At 33.6% G+C, this 13,836-nt stretch overlaps 4 protein-coding genes and 3 non-coding genes across 7 annotated transcripts; 1 reads left to right on the top strand and 6 right to left on the bottom strand.

Moving 5' to 3' along the window:
• The first annotated feature begins 115 nt into the window (after positions 1 to 115).
• Positions 116 to 845, top strand: LOC107369147 (uncharacterized). Its single transcript, XM_015937068.2, has 2 exons — positions 116 to 242; positions 371 to 845. The coding sequence occupies exons 1-2, from the start codon at positions 185 to 187 to the stop codon at positions 814 to 816; spliced, it is 504 nt and encodes a 167-aa protein (XP_015792554.1). The 5' UTR covers positions 116 to 184; the 3' UTR covers positions 817 to 845.
• Positions 846 to 1,243: 398 nt separating this feature from the next.
• mof (males absent on the first) lies at positions 1,244 to 3,998 on the bottom strand. The gene is made up of 2 exons (XM_015937067.2): positions 3,717 to 3,998; positions 1,244 to 3,541 (listed from the first exon to the last, which is right to left on the bottom strand). The coding sequence occupies exons 1-2, from the start codon at positions 3,928 to 3,930 to the stop codon at positions 2,358 to 2,360; spliced, it is 1,398 nt and encodes a 465-aa protein (XP_015792553.1). The 5' UTR covers positions 3,931 to 3,998; the 3' UTR covers positions 1,244 to 2,357.
• Positions 3,999 to 4,560: 562 nt separating this feature from the next.
• TRNAL-UAG (transfer RNA leucine (anticodon UAG)) lies at positions 4,561 to 4,640 on the bottom strand. Its single transcript has one exon. It is a non-coding gene; the product is annotated as a tRNA-Leu (tRNA).
• A 1,888-nt stretch (positions 4,641 to 6,528) lies between these two features.
• On the bottom strand, positions 6,529 to 8,876 carry LOC107369168 (2-hydroxyacyl-CoA lyase 2). Its single transcript, XM_015937095.3, has 2 exons — positions 8,762 to 8,876; positions 6,529 to 8,701 (listed from the first exon to the last, which is right to left on the bottom strand). The coding sequence occupies exons 1-2, from the start codon at positions 8,804 to 8,806 to the stop codon at positions 6,929 to 6,931; spliced, it is 1,818 nt and encodes a 605-aa protein (XP_015792581.1). The 5' UTR covers positions 8,807 to 8,876; the 3' UTR covers positions 6,529 to 6,928.
• Positions 8,877 to 10,891: 2,015 nt separating this feature from the next.
• On the bottom strand, positions 10,892 to 13,014 carry RpL4 (ribosomal protein L4). The gene is made up of 6 exons (XM_015936998.3): positions 12,933 to 13,014; positions 12,681 to 12,858; positions 12,002 to 12,502; positions 11,670 to 11,826; positions 11,524 to 11,607; positions 10,892 to 11,355 (listed from the first exon to the last, which is right to left on the bottom strand). Exons 1-6 carry the CDS (start codon positions 12,933 to 12,935, stop codon positions 10,986 to 10,988), a joined length of 1,293 nt encoding a protein of 430 aa, XP_015792484.1. The 5' UTR covers positions 12,936 to 13,014; the 3' UTR covers positions 10,892 to 10,985.
• LOC112539589 (small nucleolar RNA SNORD18) lies at positions 11,893 to 11,966 on the bottom strand. The gene has a single exon (XR_003083473.1). It is a non-coding gene; the product is annotated as a small nucleolar RNA SNORD18 (small nucleolar RNA).
• LOC112539590 (small nucleolar RNA U18) lies at positions 12,567 to 12,639 on the bottom strand. Its single transcript, XR_003083474.1, has one exon. It is a non-coding gene; the product is annotated as a small nucleolar RNA U18 (small nucleolar RNA).
• Positions 13,015 to 13,836: the final 822 nt, after the last annotated feature.

The following is a 13,836-nucleotide window of genomic DNA, read 5'->3' as shown; positions in this document are numbered from 1 at the left end:
CGAAAGAAACTCAAATTTACGATTCTATCGATGTGCATTTAAAATTTTTTCGATGATCGATTATTGTATCTGTTAATATATCTGTGTTGTTTTCTCGTTTCTTTCAATTTCTTTCTTTACTTGCTTGCTCTTTTATTCTCGTTTTAAACACAAAAATATTGATTAATTTAATTGTGACTTAAAGATGGAGGAAAGTGATAGTCAGTCTATGTCTGAAAAGTATATGGTCAATTCTCGTTCAGGTGAGTGTTAACACCAATTAAATGGGCAAACTTCGTCATTTATCCGTAATGACTTAATACGATGGCTTTTCTATTGTTGTTATTCCTGTTTTTCATAATCTTTCACTCTCACTTTTTATCTGTCACAGATGATTACGATGATTCTCAGGATGGCGGGACAACTGAGAATGAACAATCCGACTCTGGCCATTCTTCTAGACCGTTACGTGAACAAGATAGATATTTGCCCATAGCAAATATTGCTCGAATCATGAAAAGATCTATCCCTAAATCGGGTAAAATTGCCAAAGATGCTAAAGAATGTATACAAGAATGTGTTTCCGAATTTATTAGCTTTATTACCAGTGAAGCAAGTGATCGGTGTCATCAAGAGAAGCGGAAAACAATCAACGGAGAAGACATTCTTTTTGCCATGTCTAGTTTGGGCTTTGATAATTATATTGAACCTCTAAAAGTGTATCTTCAAAAATATCGTGAAATGATGCCCAAACTTAAATCAGAGAATGATCTAACCAATTTTGATTTGTACGACTCTAAGGGAACTGAAGATATCTCACGGTCATCAATCGGCTGAGACAATTAACAAGTCTTTCAAGCATCGAATGCTGCCATAATTCAAATCATTTTTTACAACTCTCGTGATTTAAAAGGAACTCTTTTCTCATGTGTGTATGTATGTTTTTTGTGATGTTCTCGGTCAAAAAGGATAAATCATGAACTCATTAAATTGAGGAAGGATATTTAAGCAAAAGCTTTTATTTTCGTGTAAAGTGTGGCTCAAAAGTGTCATCAGAATCATTTTGAGATACACATGTACTTTTTGAGAAATCGTTGATTTTGAAATCTGTCCATCTCAAGCCTTCCAAACTCGATGTTCTAAAAATTTTGTAGAATATAAATCGCGAATGATAAATTAAATTATGATGGTTTCGACCCATATTATCATATGTATAGTTCATTACCGATGCAGTGTAATTAGGATATAATAAGCGTAAGAATGCTTTTTTTGTGTATCTTCATAGAATGTTTATTAGAAAAGAGATAAATGATTTATTTTTCGATGGTTTAATACACTTTTACTCTTTCCACCTCGCTTTTTTCCTCAATGATAGGTCAGATTCAGCTGATGCAAGAATCGGTTGAATATGGGGAAAGGATGATCCAGTGGTGTGATCTGTCAAACGTTTAGTTCATTGATATTCTAAGACTAGTGAAGTACAGACAATGAAGATAGGTCATGTAGATGATGAATTTCGGAGATTTCCTCGATGAGTTTGTGATTAGCTTCTTCACGAAGTTGAGTGCGGATGGTTAATTGATTTCAACGAATTATGTATCCGGAATCATGTCGTTTTATGTTTGAATAAGAGTTGAAAGATTTGGAGAACTAACAATGATAATTTCAATAATTTTTTCAACTCATGAATTTTACTGAAGCTAGTATTAAAAGCTTCAAATCAATCTTAAAATTTTGTTAGTTGGTTGAATTTGATAAATGCGAGAAGTGAAACTTTAATCATTTCATCTTCACAGTTCATTTCATTACTGTTCGAATCTTTGAATCCGATAAAATGACAGGTTGACAGAAATAGAGAAGAAAGAACGGTTAAATATTCTTAAAATTAAAGTTCATGAAAACTAAACTGTTCGAAATTGATTCGTTAAGTAGTTAAATTTTTGAAAGAAAATCACCCAAAACAAAACTACAAGAGTTTGTTCAATTGGTGAAATGATTTGGTTACAACTAGTTTTGTAAAACGACATCAAGCTTTCAGTAAATATTGTCTCGACATTCAATGAGTGAAATTATTAAAAGAAAATATTGATTGAAAGTAGTTTGATTCTTTCAAGGTTCCTAATTCAAACGGAAAACAAAACCAGTGAAGTGATCGATATTTCAATTTTTGAATACAGATGACCATCAGGAGTCATCAATCTAAATAAGATTGAATATCTTTGAAAGGAAGAAGTTTATACAGTTTCAGAATCTGTTAGTGCTTGTACCTTGATTGCCAATTTGCTTTAAAAGATATCAGCTTCCAAGTAAATGTGATCGAAGCAAATCCATGTCCAGAGCAGCAGTTGAATGTTTGGTGCTTTTTAGCTTCAACAGACTCATTTCTTTTTGACGGTTTTTTTGGGAGGAGCCCATCTTAAGCAAGAAACATCAACAGTTAATCTCGGTTTTTTATATTGGGCACTTTTCAGATGTTCCTCAACTAGTTTAGAAGTAACACAAATAACGTGTTGACCTTTCCAGTATTTTACCATGTTTAGAGATTGTAAAGTAGAAATGATGTCACTTTGAGTAATTGATGTCATCTGGCTTAGATCTCGAATAGAAAGAGTACCACGAAAGTCACGTAAAATCTCTAGCAACACGAAGGACCAATAACTACGGTAACTAAGTTTTCCAAGATCGGAAAGTGGCTTTTCTGGTGATCCAATAACATTTTCCAGTTTGGATACTTCATAACTGAATGCAATTAAAAATTTTCCGTAACCTTTCCTTTGGTAGGGAGGCAAAGTCAGAATACAAGCGAGGTTATTGCCATCAGGCGATTCTTTTTCTTTAGAAAAGTAACCAACCAAATGAGCACCTTGATTATCAACTTCACAAAGAATGTAAAATAGGAAAGGCTCAACGTCGAAAAATAGAGTTTTATGATCGAGAAACAGTTTTGCTAATAGACATAAATTTTGGGCGTAAATTTTGTGCTCTCTTCCATCAACCTCGTACACTGAAATGGTTCCTTTACGGTATATTTCTTTTCCAGGGGGCTGTCGCCAAGAGCAAGTAGCTTGATGGTATCGGTATGTTTTCTCTAGTTTCATATATTTTATACAATATTCGCAAATCCACAGTTTTGGTTGTTTGCCGTAGTCTTCTGGGAATGGTGAGAAGTACCATGCATCAATTTCATATTTTCCAAATTGAATTTTATCGACATATTTAACCTTGGTAATGGCTTCGTGTTCCCGCTCTAAAGCAGCTGTAGTTGGATCCATTTCGGCGAAAGTTTTTTGGACATGGTTGATCTCATCGTGCTTTCTCTTCTGGTTTCGAGTGATTTTTCTCTCAGGTTTTCCATCATCAGTGATTTGCGGAGTAATGACAGCTGATTCTTTAGCAGCTCTGGCATCAGCTTCAGCTTTGGCACGGCTACCAGAGCTAATGTCTACTCTATCACGACCAACCCACTCATCAAGACGGCGATTTAATCCTTCATAATGAACATAATACTCATAACGTCCTCCTTCTTGAGGATTAGATCTGACTTCAATGACTTCAGCAGAGTCTGCAAAAAAAAGAAGCAAAAACAAATGAGACAAGATTGAAAATAGGATGTGAATGATATAGACAAAGAAATAGATAAGAATTGAGGAAATAAATTAGTAATTTAATTTGAATAGAAAACTCAAGAAAATATAATCTAATAGGCAAAAATAATGACAGTCAATGTAAATACTCACGCCAAGTGTTATCACTCCGTCTTACAAGAAAATGATCACCAATGTCTAACACGATGTCTTCATTCTCTTTGTATTCTCCTTTGTTATTGTCACTAGAGTTGCTTTGACTATTACCATTGCTTAAATCATTTTCACCACCACTTTTAAATGAATCACGAGAATCACTGGTAGCATTATCACTGGATGGACTGGCATTGCTAACATTGTCAGTCATTTTCGTTAAAGTTATTCCACCAATTGTAATAAATTTAAGTCAGTCGATTATAAAACAAAGAAATCTAAAAATAAATCAAACCTTTTTTCATGCGAAGTTACTTCTCAAATATAAAGGACCATCTTTTTCAGGATTCAGATAGAAGACTCAATCCAAGAGTCACTCAAATGTCACATGCAAATCTGAAGGGTTATCAAGCTTTCTAATGCAAGATCAAGAACAAAAATGAATTTAAAAGTAACAGTAAACCTGAAAATTAATATTTGGTGCAAATTAGATGAACGGAAGGAAATTTTTCAACGACAGAAGTCAATAAACCAAGAGATAAGTCCTTTATCCAGAATAAGTCCAATTTTTACCAATCTTGCAGACACAAATAACCACGCCTTTGCAATATAGACAGGCTCCAACAATGAAAAGACGCAATAAAAAGAAAGAGAAAGTTGGTCGAAAGACCTGAATAAGAGACACCTGGTGGATTCAACCACCGACTAAGGTTAGACAAACACAAATCACGTGACTGTTGATGCAAGGGTTTTTCATTAATAACGCTCAGTCTTTCAATAAAAATAAATGAATCTAATGAACATCTGAAATGAAAAAATCAGAGGAATGCAAAAAATAGTTATATGGCAGCGGTGGGATTCGAACCCACGCCCTTTCGGACTGGTGCCTAAAACCAGCGCCTTAGACCGCTCGGCCACGCTACCTCTTGAGAGGAAATATCTGAAAAGATGAAGTTAAGTGCCATAAAGGCGAAACCGTGCCCCTCTCCGATTGTACAACCAATCAATCTAAAATTTTTCAATAAACTCAAACCTCGCTAAGTTGTGTTAAATTAAGTGGATTTATATTCATAATTAATAATGATCAGTACCAAATTTTATTAGTTAATTTTGCTCTATTATTACTAACAAAGTGACGAGGATGTCAATCAATCTTTGAAAGTTGAAAATTTGAAAGTGATTGAAATTTTGACCCTCTTTTTTGCTTACATTTTTGTACTTTTCACTCCATTTTTTCAAAGTTCTGAAAATGGGAGAAAATGAAGATTTTTCGTCACCGACTGTGATAGTGAAGTCATGTAAAAACAAAAAAGGTGTTCCATTAAATCGATTACGCTTACCTGTTGTACAAAAATCGCAATTGAAATAATTGATAGCTTAATGAACATGGTTGAAAGTCATCCTGAGGTTCCTGAGCCAAACACTGGTAAAGGAGATGAAGAGAGCTTTAAAAACCAGATAATAAAAGCTTTCAATATTGTAAGGAAAATGTTTGAAATGAACGTCAAAAAAGTAATCAATTGGAACAAATTACAAAGACAATTAAAGATACTGTTTCAGAGCAAATTGGAAAACTCAAGAAAACTCAACAACAAAATAGATCATACTCACAAGGGAAGTGCCTTTGCTGGTACGATCATTTTCAATTTTTTTCGGGGTTATATTGTAGAGGGAAAAAAATATTAGACACGTATTTTTGCTTTTGTTTCGCTAGTGCGCGGTTATTGATATTCAGGCACTTTTATTAAAGATAGTAATGTACTGCAGCCACTGAGAAGTACATAAAACGGATGAAAAGCATAAAATGAAAATCTCTTAATGAAAATTGTAAATCATTTTTCAGTAACTCCAATAGATTACAATGCAATATCCTCGCTTAAAAGTGCCTGAATATCATTTACCGCGCACTAGCGAAACAAAAGCAAAAATACGTGGCTAATTATTTTTTGCCCTCTACAATATAACCCCGAAAAAAATTGAAAATGATCGTACCAGCAAAGGCACTTCCCTTGTCAGAAATTGTCAAAGAAAGTGCAAAGACAGCTCCAGTAAAAAGAAAAGGTGCAGATAGAGAAAGAGTAATGTTCATTAAAAGCTCAGACAAAAGTAAACCAATGTAAGGAAATGTCACCATTAACAAAGTAACAAAAGTACTAAGGAAACATCTCCAATTAGCTTTCGAATTTAAATTGTTCTGCTACCATAACTGTACAAAAGATTATCGAAGTTCAAACTTTGACCTAGATTTTCTCGAAAACTATCCATTAGAAAAATTTCTTAATAGCACTTATGAATTTAGTTTTCAGGTTTCTACCAAACAGCAGAGTCTAAATTAAAAGAAATTCATTTTCTTCCGTTTTTGCTCATTCGTGTTAATTTGTTGCAACTTGTGCTCAAATGAGACAATTTTGTTGTTTCTTTTTATAACAACCTCATCAGAGTTGTTTTAAAATGTTTAAAACTTATTTCAAATATTATATTACTAAGACAACGAAAAAAATCAGGAAATCAAGTGGACTTTAGATTCAAAAGAAGTTTTCATTCATCTAAATCAATTTTCACAAAAGCGACAAACTTTTGCAAACAAGGGTGAAAATTTTATTTATTGTCTATGTTACTATTGACGCCATACTGCTAGTAACTAATTCTGAGATTTTGCAAAATAATTCGTTTTAATTTGCAAGAAGAAAGTATCAGAAGAAAGATTCTATGTGAACCTTTCTTCTGATACTTTGGGGATTCCTTCTTTGTATTAGCAATACGAATCACTTCAAAGATTATTTGATAATGAAATAAATTTTCACACAGTCACTGAAATTATCTGGAATTTATGGTTAGATTTATTGCACATAATTATACAAATAGAGGAGACCAAGGAGTTTAGATAATTTGAATAAAGCATTCAATTTTAAGGTATTTCCCTGGATCAATGTTGGGAAACAGATTAATTCAAAGTGACTGAAATTATCTGTTCATCTGTCATTATTAACATCTGAATAACCTTGGATTTAACAACGTGCATTTTTTTATCAAACTTGAACTTTAGTCAACTTTGATTTAAACAGTAAAATATTGAGTTGAAATTTGAAGGCAATTTATATAAAATCTTTAAACAGTAGCTTATTCTAAGATTTTAAAAATAATTTGATTTAATTTGCAAAAAATTCTATATGGATCTTTATTCTGATATTTTCTTGGATCAAGATGAACGATTAGACGGATAAACTTCCTTCTCGGAATTTGGTTTTGCCAATAAGAACATTAACCAACGTAGGATTTCCTTGACGAGCTTCTTGGATTGCTTGTTTTAAAACTGATTTCATGTCTGCACCGTTTGAGGAGTCCAACAAGAATCCTTTAGCTCCTAAACCTTCAATAGCTTTTTCATAATGAGTGTAGGCCAAAGCACAAGATATGTCAGAACCGAGGATGGGTTTTTGCTCACGAGCGATTTGAGTCCAACAAGCATCATTACCAACAACAGAAATAACTGGAAGTTTATGGCGAACAAATGAGTCATATTCAATCATTGAATAGCCAAGGGATCCGTCACCGTATAAGATAATTACATCAGCGTCAGGTTTAACAGCTTTAGCACCTAAAGCAAATCCTCCTCCACATCCAAGAGTACCAAAAGCTCCAGGGTCAAGCCAAGTTAAGGGTCCTCGAGGTCTAACAATGTAAGAAGCAGAGCCAACAAAATCTCCACCATCGGCTATAAGAATACTGTTTTCAGGGATGACACTTTCAAGCTCAGTTAATAGCTTAATTGGGTTTAAATGTTGATCAGTTGGTGCATCAGCCATGGATGTGGTTTTTGATTCTTTTCCGTCATCTCGTTCTCTTAAGGCTTTGATCCATCCTTGATCAACTGAGAAGTTTTTATTCTTCATTTCTTGTGCTAAGCCATGGAAAAATAATCCAACATCACCTTCAACAGCTACTTCGGAATTCCAAAATATTCCATGATTTTTGTATAATTGTTGTCTATTTCTGTTAACTGCTACCACTTTTGCAGTATGCGGCAAGACTCGACCGTAACTTAAACGAAAATCAGTAACAATACCACCTAAAATGATCACATCAGCTTCTTTTAAGGCATCTCGACGTGCTTGTCTCATTTGAATAGACGAGTTTCTTCCCAAAAGACCACGAGCCATACCACCAAGAAAACAGGGAATTCCAAGTGATTCGATACATTCTCTCAATTTGTGTGCTCCAATTGGAGGTAAAACAGATTGAGAACCAAGGAGAACCAAAGGTCGCTTGGCACCTTGCAATAGACTAACTACTCTAGCTATATCACTTTCATTTGGAGTAGGGAATGAAATCTCTAAAGGATCACAATTCCATTGTTGATCAAAGGCACCAGCGAATAGATCTTTAGCATAGAGGCTGAGATATTCATTTGTTAACTTAGTTTTCAATGAATGCCCCTTAGCTTTAGCAGCCATCTCTCGACTGACCATTTTGTAAGGATACAAAATGTCTAAAGGACACTCAACAAAAACTGGTCCTGGAGTTCCAGATTGAGCTACTTGGAAAGCTTCTCTAACTATTGGCACAATATCACGAACTCGAGTAATGGTTTTTTGCCATTTTGTGATTGATTTCATCAAAGAGAGCTGATCAATATCTTGTAGAGCTCCTTTACCCTTGAGTAGGGTTGCCGGACAACCACCAAATAATACAACAGGCGATTCAGCCATTTGTGCATTTTTAATGCCAGTAATTGTATTTGTTATACCTGGTCCAGCAGTCACAATAGCAACTCCCGGTTTACCAGAGACTCGAGCAGCAGCATCAGCAGCAAAAACAGCATTAACCTCGTGGCGAGTATCAATTACACGAATTCCTAATTTTTCGGCGGCCGTTAAAATGGGTGAAATATGACCTCCTGAAAGTGTAAAAACATTCTCTATTCCATGAGAATGAATAGTTTGCGCAATCAGCTCTCCACCATGTCTCGCACTGTTTTCATCAATCTGCAAGAGAAAGAAAATTTATAATTTCAATTTATATTTTTCGTTTTGAAAAACACTCACTTTTGTGAAATATGATGAAAAAACACTGAGTCTTCGTAAAGCCATTATCCAATTTAAACTCGTTAAGCTGTTCTCAAAGTGTAAATACTCAGCATCTGTTGATGATTCTTTTCAAATCAATTCTTGGCGTTATGAGAGCAATCGTTGTTTTTATAACCTAGTTGGTTAGAAAAGATACATAATCTGAAGAGAAGATCAGAATCAGATAAAACGATTAGTCAAGTACAATTAACAAAGGTATGGATAAAAATGAAGAACTCAATCCACGTATGACTAAAAAATACCAAGAAGACACTTGTCAATTAAAATAATATAATTAAGTCAATCATCAAATCTCTGGATTATTTTTAATTTGCCAGTAATGTCAAAGTTAGGAAAATCCAAAGCCGATAAAACATTACAGTAGGTGTTAGGGTTAAGTTAACAAAATAGGGTTAGAGTTAAGTTAATTTTTAAGTGTCGCCATCTCGAGCATATATAGTTTCTAGAGACAAGAAAAAACAATGTAATAGAAAACTGCACAAAAAAAGTTCGATTCTAATGGTACTTTAATTTATTGTTAGAGGGCGACTATGAAAAAAATCTTCAATTTGTTAACTTAACACTAACCCCTACTGTAGTATAGAAAGAGTAACAAAAAACACTCGAAAATGCTGCAATAAATGAAAGTTGTAAAATCGTAACCAAATTTATTATATAAAGTCTAACTTATCAACCGTGTGATTGATAACTAAGAAACTTTTTTTCGAGCTTAAAGCCAATTGATATGAATTGAAACTTCTAATTTTTTCCCTGTAGTTGGACACAAAGGTAATTGTTTCAGAAGAAAAAATATTTATGGACATCGACTGTATACTACACTTATGGTCGTAAATTAGTCTGTAATTTGAATACTATCGATGCCCATATTGGCTGAGTGTTAAATATTGAATATCTTTCACAAAAATTCTGTGACTAGGTTACAAACGGTTGCCATCATGGATTGAATGTTTGGATAAATAAAAAAACTTACCTTAATTTGACACAGAAATTGAGAATAAAAAATTTCTTTTTAAACAGCAAACAGCTTTAAAATGTTTAGGTTCAATTTGTTGACTGTCGATTTCCTATCTTGATATTGAGGTTATTGAAACGAACGATGACTGAAAGAGTATCAAGCTACACAATCTTTATCTCAAAATAGTCATGAATTTATAAATGAATTTGATTTGGAATGTGAGACAATTTAAAGGATTTACTAACATAAGAAAAATTGTTTGACAAATGTTGTTTGGAAAATTTAAGCAAACCGTAATGAGAATGAAGTCCCTTTTGACAATTACATCATCTGATTGGCGATGTTTTTGAATTTTCCTGGTTCTGGTTCCTGGCTATTAAATTAATTCATAATTAATTAAATTTTTTAATTAAATCAGTTTAAGAAGTTTAATCAATCTGAAATTTTATAACGGCAGAAATAAGAATTTCTACAAAAAATTGTGCCTTTAAAATGGACTAAATTTAATCCCGAAGCGTTATGGACTTCTGGAAATGTTGATATGACTTTGTGACTGTCGATTGTAATAAAATAAAGGTCCATCAACAACTAATATTTCTCCCCTATTTACCAACATTTTCAGAGTTAAAGTTTCACAATATTCTGCTTTTCTTATTACCGAATAAAACTCAAGATACTTCGATAAAACTTCGATAAAACTTGCTCGAACATGATAGCAACAAAAATGAACTCATTTGATGTTTAAGCTTGAGTCATTTATAAATTAATAGTTTAAATTGATTGCATTTATGCACTCATATCATCATTTAATTTTGCTTTGTTCAAAATGACTAACTGGCACAACTCTTCTTTTTCAAGCAAATGAAAGATATGAATACCAGAAACTGTTCAGCTGCTGTAAACTCAAATAACAAATGTATTGTAGTTAATGAATACAACTATTTTCAATTTACAAGAAAAAATAACTATGATTAACGATCTAATTTTAGCATAAAAGTTGACTACTTCGGAATTGCAGCACCATGAGCACAAATATCTTTATTTGCCTATCACCTTGCAAATGTTTGAAAATTATTAAAAATATTAGTTTGTTGCTAAGAGAATGAAATAAAATTCAAACAAATGAAGTGGACTTTATTTTTATCCAAAGGAAGTTTAACTTTATTTATGTTAACCAATTTTTCACAAAATTTGTCACAAAAGCGAATCATTAGTTATATGATAACATTATTTATCGGCCTTCTTTTGTTTTCGTAATCTCGTTGCTTCTTCTCCTGTTCCCTCGATAGCCTTTCGCTTTCTTTCTAATTTTGCTATTTGTTGTTCCTTTCTAGCCTTGTATCTAGTTTCATAAAGTTTTCGAGCATCCTTAGATGTTCTGTGATATTTCTTGAGAGTGGCAAGGGCCTCCTTCTTAGATTTATCACTGACTTTCTGTCCAGCGGCTGCTTTAAGAAGCACACGACGAGCATTTCTTCGTCTGATATTTTGAAGGCGAAGTCTCTTTTTAAGAACTCCAGCATATGGATTAAGACGTAACATAACAGATGGATTTTTAAGAGGATTACGCTTAATTCTGGCTCGGTAAACACGAGTGCTGAAAAGAGAAAACAAAGATTGAGTTAAAAATTATAGAATAAAAGCACCTATGATGAATATTACTGTAGCTAAATTGTATTTTCAGTTAAGCACGTCGAAATCATTACTCATAGCCCAGTGCAATTCATCACAAAATCGAAAAATGAAACAAAAAAATAAAACGTACTTTCGTTTCCTAAGAACTTTTCGGATTGCTTCGCTTTTCATAAGACGAGTGACATCACTGTTAGACATCTTAGGTTGAGGAAGGCTAGAAGAAGGAAAAAACATCATTAAAATAAGAAAATTGATATAAGGGCAAAAGAAACATACTTGTAGTCACGCTTAAGCTTAGAAGCCTTTGTCCAAGTTCCGTAAAGGTCATCAAGTTTACGGAAAGCACTCTCAGTCCAGATACAGAATCGACCTACATGTCCACCGGGAGCAAGACGAAGAAGGTTCAACTTCTCAACATTGATAGTTTCAAGACCTAAATTATAAAACAAAAGTTAGTCACAAAATCTTGACTCATCGAGTTTTAATTTAGCTGTAAGTATGCCTCAGAAAATGAAGATCTCATAAATCACAGAAGTCAGAAACACGGACCAAGATCGGGTATCATCATTGATAAACTATACAACGCGATTTAAATAAATAAAACTCACCTGGGATGTTGCGGAAAGCTCTAGTGCAACCAGAATCTTTTCCGTAAATAAGAACTGGTCCGAGTCTTTGAACCTTTCGCCTGTTTCGCATTTTACCTTTACCAGCCCTGATTCCTCGGGAGTTGTAAACTCTTTCAACATCATTCCAAGCTCTAACTCGTCTCAAAAATTTGACAGCGTCCTTAGTTTTAGAGATTTCTTGAACTTTGTCTGAGACAACCAAAGGAAATTCGGGAACCTCTTGGATTTTATGACCTTTAGCCATTACTATACCAGGCACACCAGATGCTGCAATAGCTGAGACGATAGCATATCGTCGTTGATTGCGATGAACTTTTCTGTGCCATCGTCGCCAAACTCGAATTGGAGCAAACATTCTTCCTCCTCGACACATGTTACCGAAGGCTCCTTGACCTGATCGATGGGTACCACCACCTTTAACACGTGGAATTCTAGCTACGGCACGACCAGTACCCCAAGACTCGGCACTTGTTTGGTGACCTTAAAAAAGGAAAAATAATATTTAGAAAGAAGGCAAAAGATTCGATATCCTGAGAATGCCGGAAATTATCAGATATTGGATAATGTTGAAATCAGGAAGATTCATAAACACGGACCAAGAAAATTTTCATCAGCATAGCCGGCGACTTCATTACAATTTAAATGAAAAAAAACATACCTGCATCTTTAGATACTCCATGAGGTTGTCGAAGATTTTTCCTTATATTAGTGTGGACAAACTGAACGATATCAGTTCTAATTGGGGCCCTAAAAACTGCTGGCAATTTAACGTTGACTCCTGATCTCTTATTCTGTTCAGTGTAAACACTAACCAATGGCCGGTGTGCCAAAGAAGCCTGTAAAAGAATTAACAGAATGAGACATTAAACACAATTAACAATGACTAAACAGTTAATTTGATTAATCATACCATTTTTGATAAAGATGAAATTAGTTTAAATTAAATAACAATTAAATATAAACGTGGAGTTCTCTTAAAAATATGAGAAGAAACCAGCAAACTACTGTTCACTAAAAAAATGGTTTTCCGTTTCCGCAAAGCTCCAAGGATACACTAAACTCCTTCCCCCTATGCATTGCCGCCAATTTTAACTTATTTTACTAAAGCATTAAGATTAAGATGAATTAAAGAAACGGTTGGTTTTTGTTAATTCAAGAAAATCAGCATAATTTTCTCTTTCCAATTAATTTTCAATTGATGATTATCCTACATATTATGCAAAATTCTTATTATTGAGAAAATTTTTAAGATGATAGTTCATTTTGTTGTATTTCTAGTCTTTTATAACCAACTCAAGCTGGATTCTAAAGAATAATTTTTTTGTGAATGATAGATTTCAGAAAATTCTTACGATAAATTATCAATTATTTCTGAAAAAAACGTTTAGAAAATTTAAAAAAAATGTGCTAAGGTATAATATTAGACCGAATCCATTGTGTCAAGATTAATAACAATCTAATAGTAGAGGTAATCTGGGTGTTGAATAAGAGAGAGAGGGATAAGAGACAAAGAAAGAGTAAAATAGATGCGGTATCAATGTCATGTCATTATAAGCGCATTAGTAAAGTGTCAAACTGAATGGTTAGGAATGAATTGAGCCGAAACCCTAATATTTGTTATCCAAATAACAGTAAATAATTATTTCACCTCCTCATTATAACGAAATTTCAAAATAAAATGTTCAAGAAGATTGACTTCAAAACAGACTTCATTTATCAAAACATGATCTAATCAAAAAATCCTCAAGATTTTGTGTTTGATAGACATGGTGCTTTAAGTGAAATAAGATAAACTTCTCTTAGATTTCAATTTC

Source organism: Tetranychus urticae, chromosome 3 (genome assembly GCF_039701765.1).
Source record: "Tetranychus urticae isolate SD_2017Ah chromosome 3, NJAU_TeUrti_SD_1.0, whole genome shotgun sequence".
NCBI classification, from domain to species: domain Eukaryota; kingdom Metazoa; phylum Arthropoda; class Arachnida; order Trombidiformes; family Tetranychidae; genus Tetranychus; species Tetranychus urticae.
The sequence above is the reverse complement of the archived record's forward strand: the minus strand, read 5'-3'. Positions and strand labels throughout refer to the sequence as shown.